We start from the raw sequence: 14,270 nt of genomic DNA on the forward strand, positions 1-14,270 counted from the left end.
CCCAAAAAAAAAAGATTCAAAACTGCACTTTTTTATTTGATTCTTAAAGCAAAAAACATGCAAGACCAAGGACTTTCGTTTTTTACACACAACTAAGTTTTTAATAGCTTCCTTCGTTAATTATTAAAGGTGATTAAGTTTTTATGTTCACAGAGAAAAAATGAAGTACCGCCAAGTGTTGTAAATTCTGGACTGCTCAGAAAGTTTGGCAATGATGCTAATTTTCTGCTGCACATGTGAGAACATGGTTGTGGGAGTTTCCAGTCTTCCAGAAGAATCTTTTTGCCTTCTCCACCATCATCATCGTCATTGTTGTCTTTGTCTCCTCCTCCTCCTCATTATGTCCTCCTTCCCTCTACCGCCCCCTCTCTCCAGCATCTCTCTACATAGCCCTGGCAGTCCAGAAACTCACTCTGTAGACCAGGCTGGTCGCAAACTCACAGAGATCCACCTGTCTCTGTCTCCCCAGTGCTGGGATTAAAGGCGTGTGCCACTGCCACTTGGCTATTGCTCCTCTCTTATTCCTCTGTTATCACCAAGTTCTGATCCTAGCTTAGGCAGAATGGAAATACCAGGCACATTTTAGGGTCTTTTGGCCCCAATAAATCAGAACCAGGCCAGGCGGTGTTGGCGCAAGCCTTTAATCCCAGCACTCGGGAGGCAGAGCCAGGCGGATCTCTGTGAGTTCGAAGCCAGCCTGGTCTCCAAAGCGAGTTCCAGGAAAGGCGCAAAGCTACACAGAGAAACCCTGTCTCAAAAAATCAAAATAAATAAATAAATAAATATAAATAAATAAATCAGAACCAATGGTCTGAATGGCTCAAAATCTTCCTTCTCTGAAACTAGGTTGGTTTACTTGTAAAGAGGGCTGACGCATAAGATGATCAGATGTTCTGGGGATGGAAGGAGCTGAAAGCAATCTTGAGGGAAGGTCAGAGACTTATCCTTTATGCTTCCAACTCTTGGCTTTGGAAGCACCTGTCTTAAATGATGGAAGAATATATATGGGACTTTTTTTTAACATTAGCAGGGCTTAGAAGTCAGAGTTAAGTCTTACCAAACGCAAACAAGTCTGAGTTGAGAACTGTAATAACACTGTTTCATACTGGGATGAGCTATCTCTGGCCACTGGCTTACACATTCAGAATACTGTGGATGTAAAGATGAAACACTAGTAGGAAAGAGAAGCAAGACCTTCCTATATCAGTGACTGTGCTAGAAAACACAGCAATCTATGCAATTGGTTCCAGCTACCAGTTCAACATGTCTTTTCCCATCTAGCCCTGGGAAATCATGCTTCTAAAATGTATGTGATTACCCTGACAATCAACTTAAAAGAGAATATGGAGTCTGATTTCTTCAATCCCCGCTTGCATATCAAGAGGGATTCTTAACAGAAACTGCCTGACAAAGGACTGCTCTACTGCATTTCAGTACATTTCCATTTCTTTATCTAGAAAAAGGAGAAGAGAAAATTGACTAATTATTCCTCCTTGATTTTGTTCACATTTCTCCTGCCAAGAGTAGCAGTTACTCACCAACAGACACTAGGAACACCCACATGCTAACAGACATGTACAGTCAGGCCCATGTGAGGCTTCTGCCGCTTTCCATTCCACTCATAGAGGCCTCTGTTTGAAGTAGTCCCAAGCACCAGAATAGGGCTCACCTCAACAGCAGAGGTTTTAAGTTTGTATTTCCTTTTATGTGTATGGATGTTTTGTTTGCACGTATGCCTGTGCATCACATGGCCAGATGACAGTGTCACATTCCCTAGAAATGGAGTTACAGAGAGTTGTGAGCACCATGTGGATGCTGAGAATCAAACCTGGGTCCTCTGGAAGAGCAGCCAGTGCTCTTAACCACTAAGTCATCTCTCCAGCTCTGAACAGTAGAGTTTTATATGCAATAAACTTGCAAGCAACCATGAATTACAGACATATACTGTGATTCCAGCACCTATTCTTGGATCACAGGAAAGTTAAATATAGCTGTGCATGCCTATAGTCCCAGTATTCAAGAAGCTGACAGAGGAGGATTGCAAAGAGGAGGCCAAGCTGGGTTACAGAGTGAATCTGAGACCACCCTGTGCTACATAGCAAGACCTGTGTCAAGAGAAAGAGAGAAGGAAGGGAAATCAAACTAAGTGAAAGCAGGCTAAAAGTAAGCAAACATTTTAAAAGACAAAGTGAATGACCTCATGTATTATAGTAGTTTAGCATAACCTATGTTAAATGTTGCTCTATACCACTGTTTAATTCAATGCAGTCACCACATACATTCTTTATACTAGTCATCGTTCTAACGAAAGAGTATTTTATAGACAACAAAATACAAGAAAATTCCCTCCTTCTTGGAGCTTACATCTCAGGGGACAGCTTATCTAGTTATCCCAATAAAGAATGAAGATAGGAAAGCAGGAGGTCTGAGGGCATGAGAGCACATGCTTAGCAGGCACAAGTCCTGCTTCTGATCCCCAGCATCAGGAACCAGTGAAGAGCGAAAAGGTAAGGAGAGAACAGGAAAACAATACACAGAATCAGTAAAACAGGGACAAATATATAGGATAGAAAAAAAGAATTGAGGGATCCCCTGGTTTTGTTTCTGTTGCTGTGATAATACAATGACTTGGGGAGGAAGCAGTTTATTTCATCTTACAGCTCACTGTCCATCATTGAGAGAAGCTAAGGCAGGAACTCAAGTCAGGAACTCAGAGGCAGAAAATGAAGCAGAGGCAATAGAGAAATGTGTCTTCCTGGCTTGCTCTCCATGGTTTGCTCAGCCTCCTTTCTTATACAGCCCAGATCCACCTGCCCAGGAGTAGTGTCAACTACAGTGATCTAAGCTGGGACCTCCCCACATCAATCATTAATCAAGAACATGAGCCAGGCGATGATGGTGGCACGTGCCTTTAATCCCTGCACTCTGCAGACAGAGGCAGGCAGATCTCTGCGAGTTCAAGGCCAGCCTGATCTACAGAGAGAATTCCAGAACAGGCTCCAAAGCTACATAGAGAAACCCTGCTTTCAAAAACAAAAAATAAAAAACAGAAAGGAAGGAAGGAAGGAGGGAGGGAGGGAGGGAGGGAGGGAGGGAGGGAGGGAGGGAGGGAGGGAGGGAGGGAAGGAAGGAAGGAAGGAAGGAAGGAAGGAAGGAAGGAAGGAAGGAAGGAAGGAAGGAAGGAAGGAAGGAAGGGAAAATGATCCCCAAAGAGACGAGGTATACAAGCCAATCTGATGGAGGTAATTCCTCAATTGAGGTTCCCTCTTCACAGATGGCTCTAGTTTGTTCCAAACAAAATCCTAACCAGCACAAGGGAAAGGGCTCTAAAGGAAATCAGACCCTGTCCCAAAACAAACAGACTCTCAGGCTTGGCTGCTTCACATAGTAACAGCAGCAAGGGCAGTGCAGAGTGGGGGTGGAGGCTACCCGGCCTCTCATGACTCACACTCGGAGCTGGTCTGTGACACACTGACACATTCCGGAACACCAAGTCAAATCTAGAGGTAAAAACAAGCCATAAACCCTGTGCCCCTTGTTGAGAGCAAGGATATTAGAACTGTTAGAAGGCATCTTTGTAAAACCTTTGTATTACCTCAATGACTATCCATAGCCACTTATGAGACAGTCATCATTTGACCCCCTATTGTACAGTTAAGGAGGACTCCGTCTGGGATGACTAAGTAGCCCCTGTAAGCAGGAAGCAGATCCTCCGAGGCAGGTAGCTCCTCACTGCCTCAGAGTCCCAGCTTCCAGCTGCCCTTCAGTGGAGGACCATAGTTGAATGAACAGAACCCAGTGTCCTTTCTCTGAGAGGATGGGAAAGAAAGCAAAGTACTCAAGAGTTCAGAAGCTGGAGCTCAGATCACCTTGGTTTGTGTTTGAATGCTGGTTCGGACTCACTGGCCCCATGACTTGGGCTAGTCAGCCTCAGTTTCACCACCTTACTAATGGGACTGACAATGTGCACTGTGGTGAGCCGGGCAATGGTGGCACACGCCTTTAATCCAAGGCAGGCAGATCTCTGTGAGTTCGAGGCCAGCCTGGTCTCCAAAGCGAGTTCCAGGAAAGGCACAAAGCTATACAGAGAAACCCTGTCTTGAAAAACCAAAAAAAAAAAAAAAAAAACAGTGGTGAGACAAGGCCCTGCCTGGACGCATATAACCGGCCCTCTTTTCTCATGGGTTCTGCACTCACTGACTCAGTCAATCACAGATAGGAAATATTTTTAATTGCACCTGTACTACACATGTACAGACTACTTACCATTTACACTTTATTAGGTATAATAGACAACCTAGGAATGCCTTCAAGTATGCAAGCTGAGGTGCACCAGTCAGTACTTCTGCCATTTTATACAGGAACTTCAATATCTTTGAATGTGGGAATCTATGGGAGTGCATGGAATGAATATACTGCCACATCTAAGGACCACTCTCCCTTTACTATTGTGGACATGGGTGTCCTAATTATTCACCTTCAATCAAGCACTATATTGCCGTCTCATGACCACAGTGTCCAGAGCTCCTGTGGCCTAATGATCCTAAGTCCTCATGACTTCACCATCATCGTCCTATCATCCCTTTGGACGCTATCTCTGAATCAGCTTTGCCTCGGACCCCAATGCTGCTGCAGTGACTACTCCCAAGGGACCCTGTCACACTGTTGACCCTGTGTCTGCTCTTTTATTCCCTTTGCAACCAGTTGCCACTTGGTGCTAGAGCCCTAGTGGCCATCCATGTTTACCTACACCGTTTCCAGGCTCTCTCAGCTCTAACTGGACAATTGGAGGAGGAAATGGAAGTTTCCAGTTTAGGACATTTGCTGCATTTGTTTCCTGTACAAGCAATTTCTTTCTTTTTGTTTTGTTTTGTTTTGTTTTGTTTTGTTTTGTTTTGTTTTGTTTTCTGTGCTTTCAGAGAGCCCAAATGCTCCAGCGTAAAGAACCACTAGGTGGCAGGGGTGTTTCACTGTCTGGCTCATCACCTTCTTTAGTCCCTTCTAGACATCAATTGCAGCAAAACTACAGTTTCTTTTAAATGACTAAGTTGCTTTTAAATCAATTTAACTTATCAATATGCAATTGCTGAAGAACTAATAAAATTCACATACTTTCTTCTGAAAATCCACTGTGATGTCACTAATTCCTTTCAGAGTTCTCACAGGGGTCATATTACTGAAGAAGTTTTACTACCTTTGGCTTGAAAGGGCGTGGGAAAAGCAAATAAACCAGTGCTTGTTCAGCACAGGGCCAAAGCTAATTGTTTTCCCTGCAGCTGTCAACACCCAACAGGACAAAGGTCTTTGGGTTAAGGGTTCATGGACTATTAGGCTGTTGTTTCAGTAATAGGATTGCAGATGCATCTCTCCTTTCCCAGTGAGGTTCCCAGAAGGTTTCTTTGGAGGAGATGGAATTTCAGCTGCTTGCTGAGATAGAAGCAGGTGCAGGCACATCCTTCTTTCAATTACATCCCCACAGGACTCCAACCTGCCAGGTGGGATAGTCTTTTAACATAATGGACTAGGAGGGACAAAGAAGTGGGGAGAGGTGGAGTGAAGGCCAGAATGCTAATAAAATCCTCACCTTACAGCATGGAGGAACAAGAATGCCGTGTACGGTTGACGGGACGAGATATAGAGTCAGGTGAGGTAGTATGCACTTGTGATTCCATTACTTGGGAAGTGGAGACAGGAAGATCTTGAGTTCTAGACCAACCAATGCTACTTGATGAGACTGTACAATAAATAAATAAACAGGTATTTAACATATCATTTAAAGTTAAACATAACATTAAGATACAAACTCTGTGGGGCTGCAGCTGTAAGGACAGAAGGAAGGGGAACATAGATGAATGAAAAGTTAACAGGGTCAACTTAAGTACCTCAGCACAATCCATAGAAAATATGGAAAACTGAAAAAGCAAGAAATAGTACTGTGAACATGTTATTTGGAGCATGAAAGTAAGCACCAAAAAAAAAAAAAAAAAGAAGAAGAAGAAGAAGAAGAAGAAGAAGAAGAAGAAGAAGAAGAAGAAGAAGAAGAAACAACTAAACAGCAACAACAAAACCCGAAAAGCACAAAGAGTGAATAGACCTTGTATCTAAAGAAATGAGGAACTAGGCAGTACAGTAGCTGTACTGTGTGATTTTCTAACCATGACCTTGCTTTATGTTAAGAATGGGCTAGGGCAGCCAAGTGTGGCGCACGCCTTTAATCCCAGCCCTTAGGAAGTAAGGACAGGTGGATCTCTGTGAGTTCAAGGCCAGCCTGGTCTACAGAATGAGTTCTTAAAAAAACAAAAGGGGGCGGGGCTGGGAGTGTGGGACAGCTCAGCAGGTAAAGTGCTTGCTATGCGAACCTTACCATCTGAGCTCTACCCCTAGAATCCACGTAAAGATGGAATGAAAGAAACAACTCTTCCAAGTGCTCCTCAGACCTCCAAATGTGTAGCGTGTGATGCACAAATCACCATATCATCATCGTCGTCATCAAAGAATGAAGTGAAAGGCTAAGAAGTGGTTAGACCTGAGTTCCTTTGCTGGGACCCACAGTGTAGACAGCGAGAATGAATTCCTGCCATTTGTCCCCTGACCTCCACAAATATAATAAACATGTACACACACACTAATAAAAAAGGTAAAACATTTCAAAACATTTGTTTCCTTGGAGATGACTTTAGCTTACACTTCTGCCAGGAGCAGTCATGCACACCTTTAATCCCAGCACTCAGGAGGCAGAGGCAGGCGGATCTCTGAGTTTGAGGCTAGCCTGGTCTACAGAGTGAATTCTAGGACAGTTGGGGATGTTACACAGAGAAACTGTCTCAATACTGCCTCCAAAAAGAGTTAAAAATAGAGGCTTCAGTTTTCATACACATATGTAACTTGTTCAAAATAGGCATTTTCTACTAAGGAGCCATTTTAATCAGTATTTTCGTGGCATATCTTTGGGCTCTTTTATGATAAACTAAAATAATAGTCCTCTCCAACTCGATGTTGTATTTACATATCTATATCTGTATAAAATAATGGTTATAAATGTTTATTTAAAAAGGAGAAGTGCAAATGTGAATTTAACAAGAAGTTGTAGATTTTCAACACTGTACACAAATTCCTTTGTTGCAAATAAATATTTATGTTCTAAAAAAAATTAGTCCTCTCTAATAAACTAAACTAAAGAGAAAATGTGCTGTTGGCTTCATTGGTGCCATTTCGGCACGAGTTCCTTAGCATAAACCTATCAGCAGAATGTGGTTGCCCTAAAGCAGCAAATTTGGAAGGCCCTGGCCATACACTTCCTTTTTTATCTTCTTTTGAAAACCACATCCAGTCTCCTAGCAATGACTGTTATTCCTTCAGAATGTACCAGAACTTGACAACTCTCACCATACCCAACCCTGGTACTCCAATTTGACTGTTACCACCTCTTACTTGGCCCACTGAAATGTCTAGTGGGCTTTCATCTGGGCTTCAGGGTGATGCTGTTTCAGTTGTTTGATTTTTGGCTTTGAAACAAGCTATCAGGAAGTTCAGGCTGGCCTCAAACTGCCATGTGGCTGAGGAGGACCTTGAACGTCTATCTCCCAGGTGCTAGAATGACAAACCTGCATCATCGCCACATACTGGAGATGAATTCAGGAACTCTGCATGCAAAGCAAGCACTCTGACAACTGAGCTACGCTCCTAAGCCCAGAGTGGTGAACTTTTCAAAACTGTTTATTTGTGTGTGTGTGTGTGTGTGTGTGTGTGTGTGTGTGTGTGTGTGTGTGTGTGTGTGTAGACCAGGAGACTCCATGCACCAGGTCCACTGAAGCTTCAGCTGTGGACGACTGTGAGTCATCCAATGTTGGCGCTGGAAACTGATCTTTGGTTTCATAATAGCAACAAGTGTTCCTTACCACGGAGCTATCTTTCTAGTAGAGCGGTGTTCTTAACTGTAAGGCATGGTGAGAATTTGTAAAATACTGGTTATTTCATCTTACACTTGATTCCTTCATTTTCTCAGGTGAACGAGCCTCCTATCTAATTCTAGACCTTTTGAACATTTTTGAACCTGCTCTAGAATACTCTTTTTTCAGACTGCTAAACAGCCTGCTCTCAACCTTCAGGCTCTGCTCTGTGACCTTACAAAGAGACCTTTCCTGTCCTGTTGACATAACATTGAATTATTCCCCATCTCTTCTGCACTCTCTACCTGCCCCAACCCTGACTTTCCTTAGTTTTTCAGCATATTACTGATTCTCAAAGAATGTTATTGCATATTGTTTACTATGCTATCATTTTTCTTTAGAATATAAATGCAGACACCTAAGGATCTCTTCCTTGATGCCTCCACTGCTGTATACCCAGAGCCTAAATTAAGAACGTCTGACATATAACAAATAGTCAATATATTCTGTTGTCTACATTGAGAGACCCAGCATATGACTGGTAGAACCTTTTTTTAAAATTTACTTATTTTATATGCATTGTTACTTTGCCTACATGTATGTCTGTGTGAGGATGCCAGATTCCCTGGAACTGGAGATACAGACAGTTGTGAGCTGCCATGTGGGTGCTGGAAATTGAACCTGGATCCTCCAAAAGAGCAGCTAGTGCTCTTCACCACTGAGCCATCTCTCCAGCCCCAAGCCCGAACCTTATTAGATAGTATGAAGACACACGTAAGATACACATGAGACAGCACTAAAATTAGACCCAGGAGTATCTCTTCAGTATTCTAACCCTTCATTATGTCAAGAAGGTCTCTGTTAGTGCTAGGTTGTCTATTACCTCATCTTTCACAACTGGAGAGTGGGCTCTAGATTCACAGCTGATTGAAAGCCTTTTACAATCCTAAGGTAAGTAATAATAAATAATCAAATGAATACATTTTTAGAAAAAACAAACAACATAAAAGCCTTTTACACAGAATCTATCTGACCAGAATTTAGTAATTTTATCTTATTTTCATGCTTAATTTTCATTACCATTTGTGTGTGTGGACCTGTGTGTACCCAAGTCATAGCTCCCTCAGTACTGGAGGTTAGAGGACCCCTATTGAAGCTGGTGCTCTCCCCAGACAGTGTGGGTCCAGAGGATGGAGATTATCAGGCTTGGTGGCTGGAACCCCCACCTGCTGAGCCATCTCACCAGCCTCTGTCCCAATTATCATTAAGAGCACCATCCATTTTATCACATGGCTGACAATGTGTTAATCTCACTTAAGTCTCCCAACAATTCTTGGAGGAAAGTATAAGTTTGTGAATGAAGAAACTGTAGGTGAATCTCGCATAAGATCCAAAGCGTTCTCTATCCAGATAAACTTTACATAAAATTTGCTATTTTATTAAAATGTATAATTCCGTGTCTCTTAGTATACTTATGATGGTGTGTAACTTATTATTACTACCTAATTGCAGAACATGCTCATGCTCAGAAAAGCCAATAACCTTTACTTATCACCTCCAATTCCCCTCTTAACCCTAAGCAATACTAATCTGCTTTCTGACTCTATATATGTACATTTTCTAGACAATAAAAATAAATGGAATTGTACCTGTGGTTTTCTGTGATCTCTGTCTCTCTGTCTCTCTCTCTGTTTCTCTCTCTCTCTCTCTCTCTCTCTCTCTCTCTCTCTCTCTCTCTCTCTCTCTCGTACACACAGGTTACTGGGGATTGGACCTATGGCCTCTCATATGCTAGGAAACAAAGGACACTATCACTGAGTTACACCCACAGCCTAAATGTGGTCTTTTGCATCTGGCTTCTTTTAGTTAACATGTTACACAGGTTCATACATATTGTAGCATATATCTGTACTTCAGCAGTTTTTATGAGCAACTATGGACGTAGCTTCTAGTAGAGTGCTTACTTAACACATGCAAAGCACTGGGCTTGATATAACACACCACAAAATTTAAACAAAACTGAATAGTAATTTTTATGACTAAATACTAACCTGTTGTGCATCTATTCACATCTGTCCATCATGTCATGGATATTCAGGTTGTTTCTACTTTGGGGCTATATACAATGCATATTTGTGAAAAACTTCTTGTCTGAACATGTTTCCACTTCTGAGCATACACTGGTAGAATGGGGAATGTGGTGATTATATGTTACACCCTGTTCAGAAAAGCTAAATTGAATCCTAACATTGCTATAACATTTGCATCGACAGCAGCAGCATTTCATTGCTCCATATCCTCTCTAGAACGCGGGAGGAGATTCTTGCTTTTCAAACTTGCCATTTGAAGAGGTATCATGAAGTTAGTGTTAAGTTACATTTCTCAAATGATTAGTGATATTGACCATCATTTCACAGACTTATTGGTCATCTGTACACCTTTTCAGAAAGCTCTGATGCAAGTCCTTTGTGAAGTAGGAAAGGAGAAATTACAGGGACCTGAGAAGCAAGAGGAGCCTCTTTCTCACAGCTGAGAATCACAGATTCAAAAACAATTAGCAGCTGCTTGAGGCCTCCCTCCTTCACATCTGTGAACCTGTAATTCTCTAGGACTCTCATCAGAAACTCCACTTACAGTAAAGCGCATGTCCTAACCCTCTGTACAATCCGAGCAGCTCCTGGTTTTATCAGACTGTAATCCCATCCAAGGCACTTCTGAAGCATCTTATAATCTCACTTATGAAAAATAAAAAGGAATAAGCTTTCTTTTTCATTTGAGATGTAACTTCATAGCCACTAAGTGGTTAAATTACTCTTACCTCCTAGGCTTAAAGTCTACGCTAAAACTGCCTTTATTTAATAAAGTGCGTTCCTTTTTGAGAAGCCCACACCCATACTCTCAGGTGTGCTTTATTTTTCCCTTGAGTATCTACCCTTGACCCCCACAAAGGGTTTCTCTGTGTAGCCCTGGCCGTCCTGGAACTCACTCTGTAGACCAGGCTGGCCTCATACTCAAGAGTATGAGTATGCCCTCCCCAGTGCTGGGATTAGGGCATGCACCACCACCTCCTGGCTCTTTTTTTCCCCCCTCCTTAAACATTTATTTATGGAGTTGGGGCTCTCTTGGCACAGATGTGGAGGTCAGGGAGCAACCTGTGGGAGTTTGTTCTTCCACCATGTGGGTTCTGGGGATGGAGTTCAGATGGTCAGGCTTGGTGGCAGTCACAGTTTACCAGCTGAGCCCTCTATATCAGAACTCTGTTTTTTGTTTTTGTTTTTTCGAAACAGGGTTTCTCTGTGTAGCTTTGCGCCTTTCCTGGAACTCGCTTTGGAGACCAGGCTGGCCTCGAACTCACAGAGATCTGCCTCCTTCTGCCTCTCCTGAGTGCTGGGATTAAAGGCGTGCGCCGCCGCCGCCGCCGCCGCCGCCGCCGCCGCTGCCACCACCCGGCCAGACCTCTGTTTTTTAATAAACTAAAATACTGCTTTATACTGGCTGGTCCCCAACTTCTGTGCTGCATCCAAGCCAAAGATCTGGTTTTACCTTATTCATTGTCCCTGATGATGGGAATAGTGTGGCTCCATGTCTGTTGCTGCTGCGGCCACTAAAATTTTAATAAAAAAAAAATATAGTTGGGGGCAGGGAGAGAGAGAGGGAGAATGTATGTACACATCATTCATGCAGTGTCACGGTGCCCTTGGAAGTCAGACTCAAGTGTCAGATCCCCTGGAACTGAAGTTACAGGCATTTGTGAGTGGCCTGATCTGGGTGGGTGCCGGGAACAAAACTTGAATCCTCTGGAAAATCGGGTCTTAATCACTGAGAACCTCTCTATACAACCATCACTTTAAAAATTCAGTTGTCTCTTTTTGTTGAGTTGTAAGTTTCCTTTTTAAAATGTTGCATTTGGGGCCACTGAGACGTTTTAGAGGGTAAAGACACTTGCTGCCAATCCTGATGACTTCAGTTGGATCACTAGAGCCCACGTGGTGGAAGGAGAGATCCAACTCCCGCAAGTTGTCCTGACCTCAGATTTGGCACATGCCTCCCCCCCCCCCCCAACACATACACAAAATAAACGTAACTAAATTATGAAATGTAACCTTTGAAATATAAAGAAAAACATGAAACACAATAGTGTAGTAATAGTCAACATAAAAATGCAATATGAAAACCACAGACCAGGCTGTGGGCTCTATTCTAGTTACAGCCCAGCTTGCTGCCGCCTTGCAGAAACCAAGCCAGGCGTGGTGACACCCATCTTTAACCCCAGCGCTTTCTGCGAGTTCCAGGCCAGTCACCGCTACATAGCGAGACTTCCATCTCAGAACCGAATTCCAAGTAAAAACTGCTATGCAAGACGGGAATGGGGAGAGATGATCTTTAGACCGAGTTTCTCTGCCTTTACAACGGGAACTAAGTCACAGCACCATCCAAACGTTTGACGCTTGACACAAACACCGGGGCACAACCGAGGAGCTGACTCAGCGTTAGCTCTGGCCACGCCCTCCACGGAGGTTACCTCGGGGCAGGTGACCCGCCCGCAGCTCTTCCTGTTCCGGTTCAGAGTGCAGCCAACTGCGCACAGCGTTCTGCGCACCCTCGTCTCACCACGAGCCCACCCGGAGCGCGGGAGAACCATGACCCCCAAGGCCCGACTTCCGCTTCCGGGGTGGCAACTCGGCTTCCGGCGGCGTGCCCCGAGCGCGCCTTCTCCGCAGGTGTGGCGGCCGGAAGGGTCTGCTTGCAGCCGGTAACTGGCCCGGGTGGGAGTGGCCGGGTAGGCGGGATGGAGGGAGGGCAGCGTTGGCTTCGTGCCAGTCGGTGCCGGGATGGAGCGTGTGGCCCCTCGCTCGGCTTCATCGCCGGTGGGAATGGGAGACTTCCGAGCCCCCTATCACATTCCCCACCTGCCTGTAGAAGGTGGGGTTCTGTTCCCAGTGGCCAGCGGTGACGCGGTGCCACCGTAGTCACCTCTGTGGCCTGTCCTTGGGACAGCATAGGGACAGCGAAGGTGTCAGCCAAAGTCACAACTCCTTTGAAAATATCAGGGGAGGTGTGGGTCCTCCACCACGGTAACACCTCTCCAGCCCCTTCACCCTGCACAAACACTCAGACGGGAAGTTTGTTTTACTGACTTCAGGTATTTTTTCCAAGATCTCCCCTGGATGCTCATCATTGGATCTCAGCGTCACCATGTAGTGAGCTTTCGGAGCTTTGTCATTTAGATAGTGGAAGTTGAGTTAATCTTTATTAAACTCACCGCCCACTTGACTACAGAGAGGAAAATAGATACCCTACCCACACACTAAAAAGTTTTGATCATTAGTCCAGAATTGTGTTGGTCTCATTAAAATCTTCCAAATTTGGGACATATTATTTAATTCCCAGCTTGAGGCTAGGCACGATTAACTTTGCTTTAGGGTCATTTGGACCTGAGAATGTGGGAGGCAAAAATTCAAATCCTCTGAATTGCTGCTAGTTAGAAGGACAGGGTGGGAGGAATTTCTGTTTTTATGTTAACAAATACAGTTGTAAAATCGTGCTTGCCAATACAGATGACCCCCAAACCAAACACTGCATGCTGTGGAAACGCTCTGATTTGTCTTCCTTTCGCTTATGTGCCTGTATATTGCTCATTTAATCATGTTTCACTGCCTGCAATCCCTGCCCTTATTTATATGACAGTTTTAATTCTGATACATACATTTGAAATATGAAACGACTGGGGTTTATTTCTCTTTTTTTCTTTTCTATATTGCCTTTAAAGAGACTGTTAGGCCTTTCAGAAACATTTCTATCATGTCTGACACTCAAGAAGCTACCAGCCAACTCCTGAATATGAACCTTCAAGAGAACAAGAAGTCTGTGCCAGTGATGGAAAGTGGCATCCGAAGTGAGTCTGAGCATCTCCAAGTCACTATAGGAGCCACTGTTCCTACTGGCTTTGAGCAAACAGCTGCAGATGAAGTCAGAGAGAAACTGAAGTCATCATGCAGAATCAGCAAAGACCGGGGCAAGATATATTTTGACATTCCAGTGGAAAGTCTGGCTCAGGTTTGAACAAAAGAGTATTTAAATTAGTCTTTCAACTTGGTTACTTTTTGATTACTTTTCTGGTTTGTAGATACCTTGGCAGTCCTTTGCTTTGTTCTGCTCAAAAGTATCACTGGGTTTTCTGTTGTGTACTGATTTGTGAAATTGACTATTTTTTAGTGCACAGTGTTAATGTTTATAATATCTTTATAATGTGCATTCAGTTTAGTACATTTTAGCGTTAGTTTACTATGCTTTAGAAGTGATCATAGCATTTCCTGATGACTGATTCACCAAAATGAAATGGACATGACTGTCTATGACATTTAAATTTACTTTAGCAGA

The 14,270-nt window shown here is 43.5% G+C and overlaps 1 protein-coding gene and 1 long non-coding RNA gene across 7 annotated transcripts in view; one reads left to right on the forward strand and one right to left on the reverse strand.

Annotated features, from left to right (window-relative positions):
* The window catches only part of LOC107399558 (uncharacterized), a 28,000-nt gene extending 15,437 nt beyond the window's left edge, over positions 1-12,563 (reverse strand). The window contains exons 1-5 of one of the 2 annotated variants that reach the window (XR_013050062.1): positions 12,412-12,563; positions 11,433-11,493; positions 9,941-10,069; positions 8,773-8,835; positions 5,585-5,734 (exon numbers count right to left, since the gene is read on the reverse strand). This is a non-coding gene — a long non-coding RNA (uncharacterized LOC107399558). Of the gene's footprint in view, positions 1-5,584; positions 5,735-8,772; positions 8,836-9,940; positions 10,070-11,432; positions 11,494-12,411 lie in introns of those variants that run through there. The other variant, XR_006070530.2, reaches the window with a different exon arrangement.
* Thumpd3 (THUMP domain 3 tRNA guanosine methyltransferase) overlaps positions 12,072-14,270 on the forward strand; it is a 23,643-nt gene continuing 21,444 nt past the window's right edge. Inside the window, exons 1-2 of one of the 5 annotated variants that reach the window (XM_006993908.4) lie at positions 12,072-12,642; positions 13,660-13,946. In XM_006993908.4, coding sequence (XP_006993970.1) covers positions 13,692-13,946 — 255 coding nt within the window. In that variant the 5' untranslated portion in view covers positions 12,072-12,642; positions 13,660-13,691. The other 4 variants (XM_076567544.1, XM_076567543.1, XM_015987400.3 and 1 more) reach the window with 4 other exon arrangements.

The sequence above is a fragment of the Peromyscus maniculatus genome, chromosome 3, assembly GCF_049852395.1.
Source record: "Peromyscus maniculatus bairdii isolate BWxNUB_F1_BW_parent chromosome 3, HU_Pman_BW_mat_3.1, whole genome shotgun sequence".
Classification (NCBI taxonomy): domain Eukaryota; kingdom Metazoa; phylum Chordata; class Mammalia; order Rodentia; family Cricetidae; genus Peromyscus; species Peromyscus maniculatus.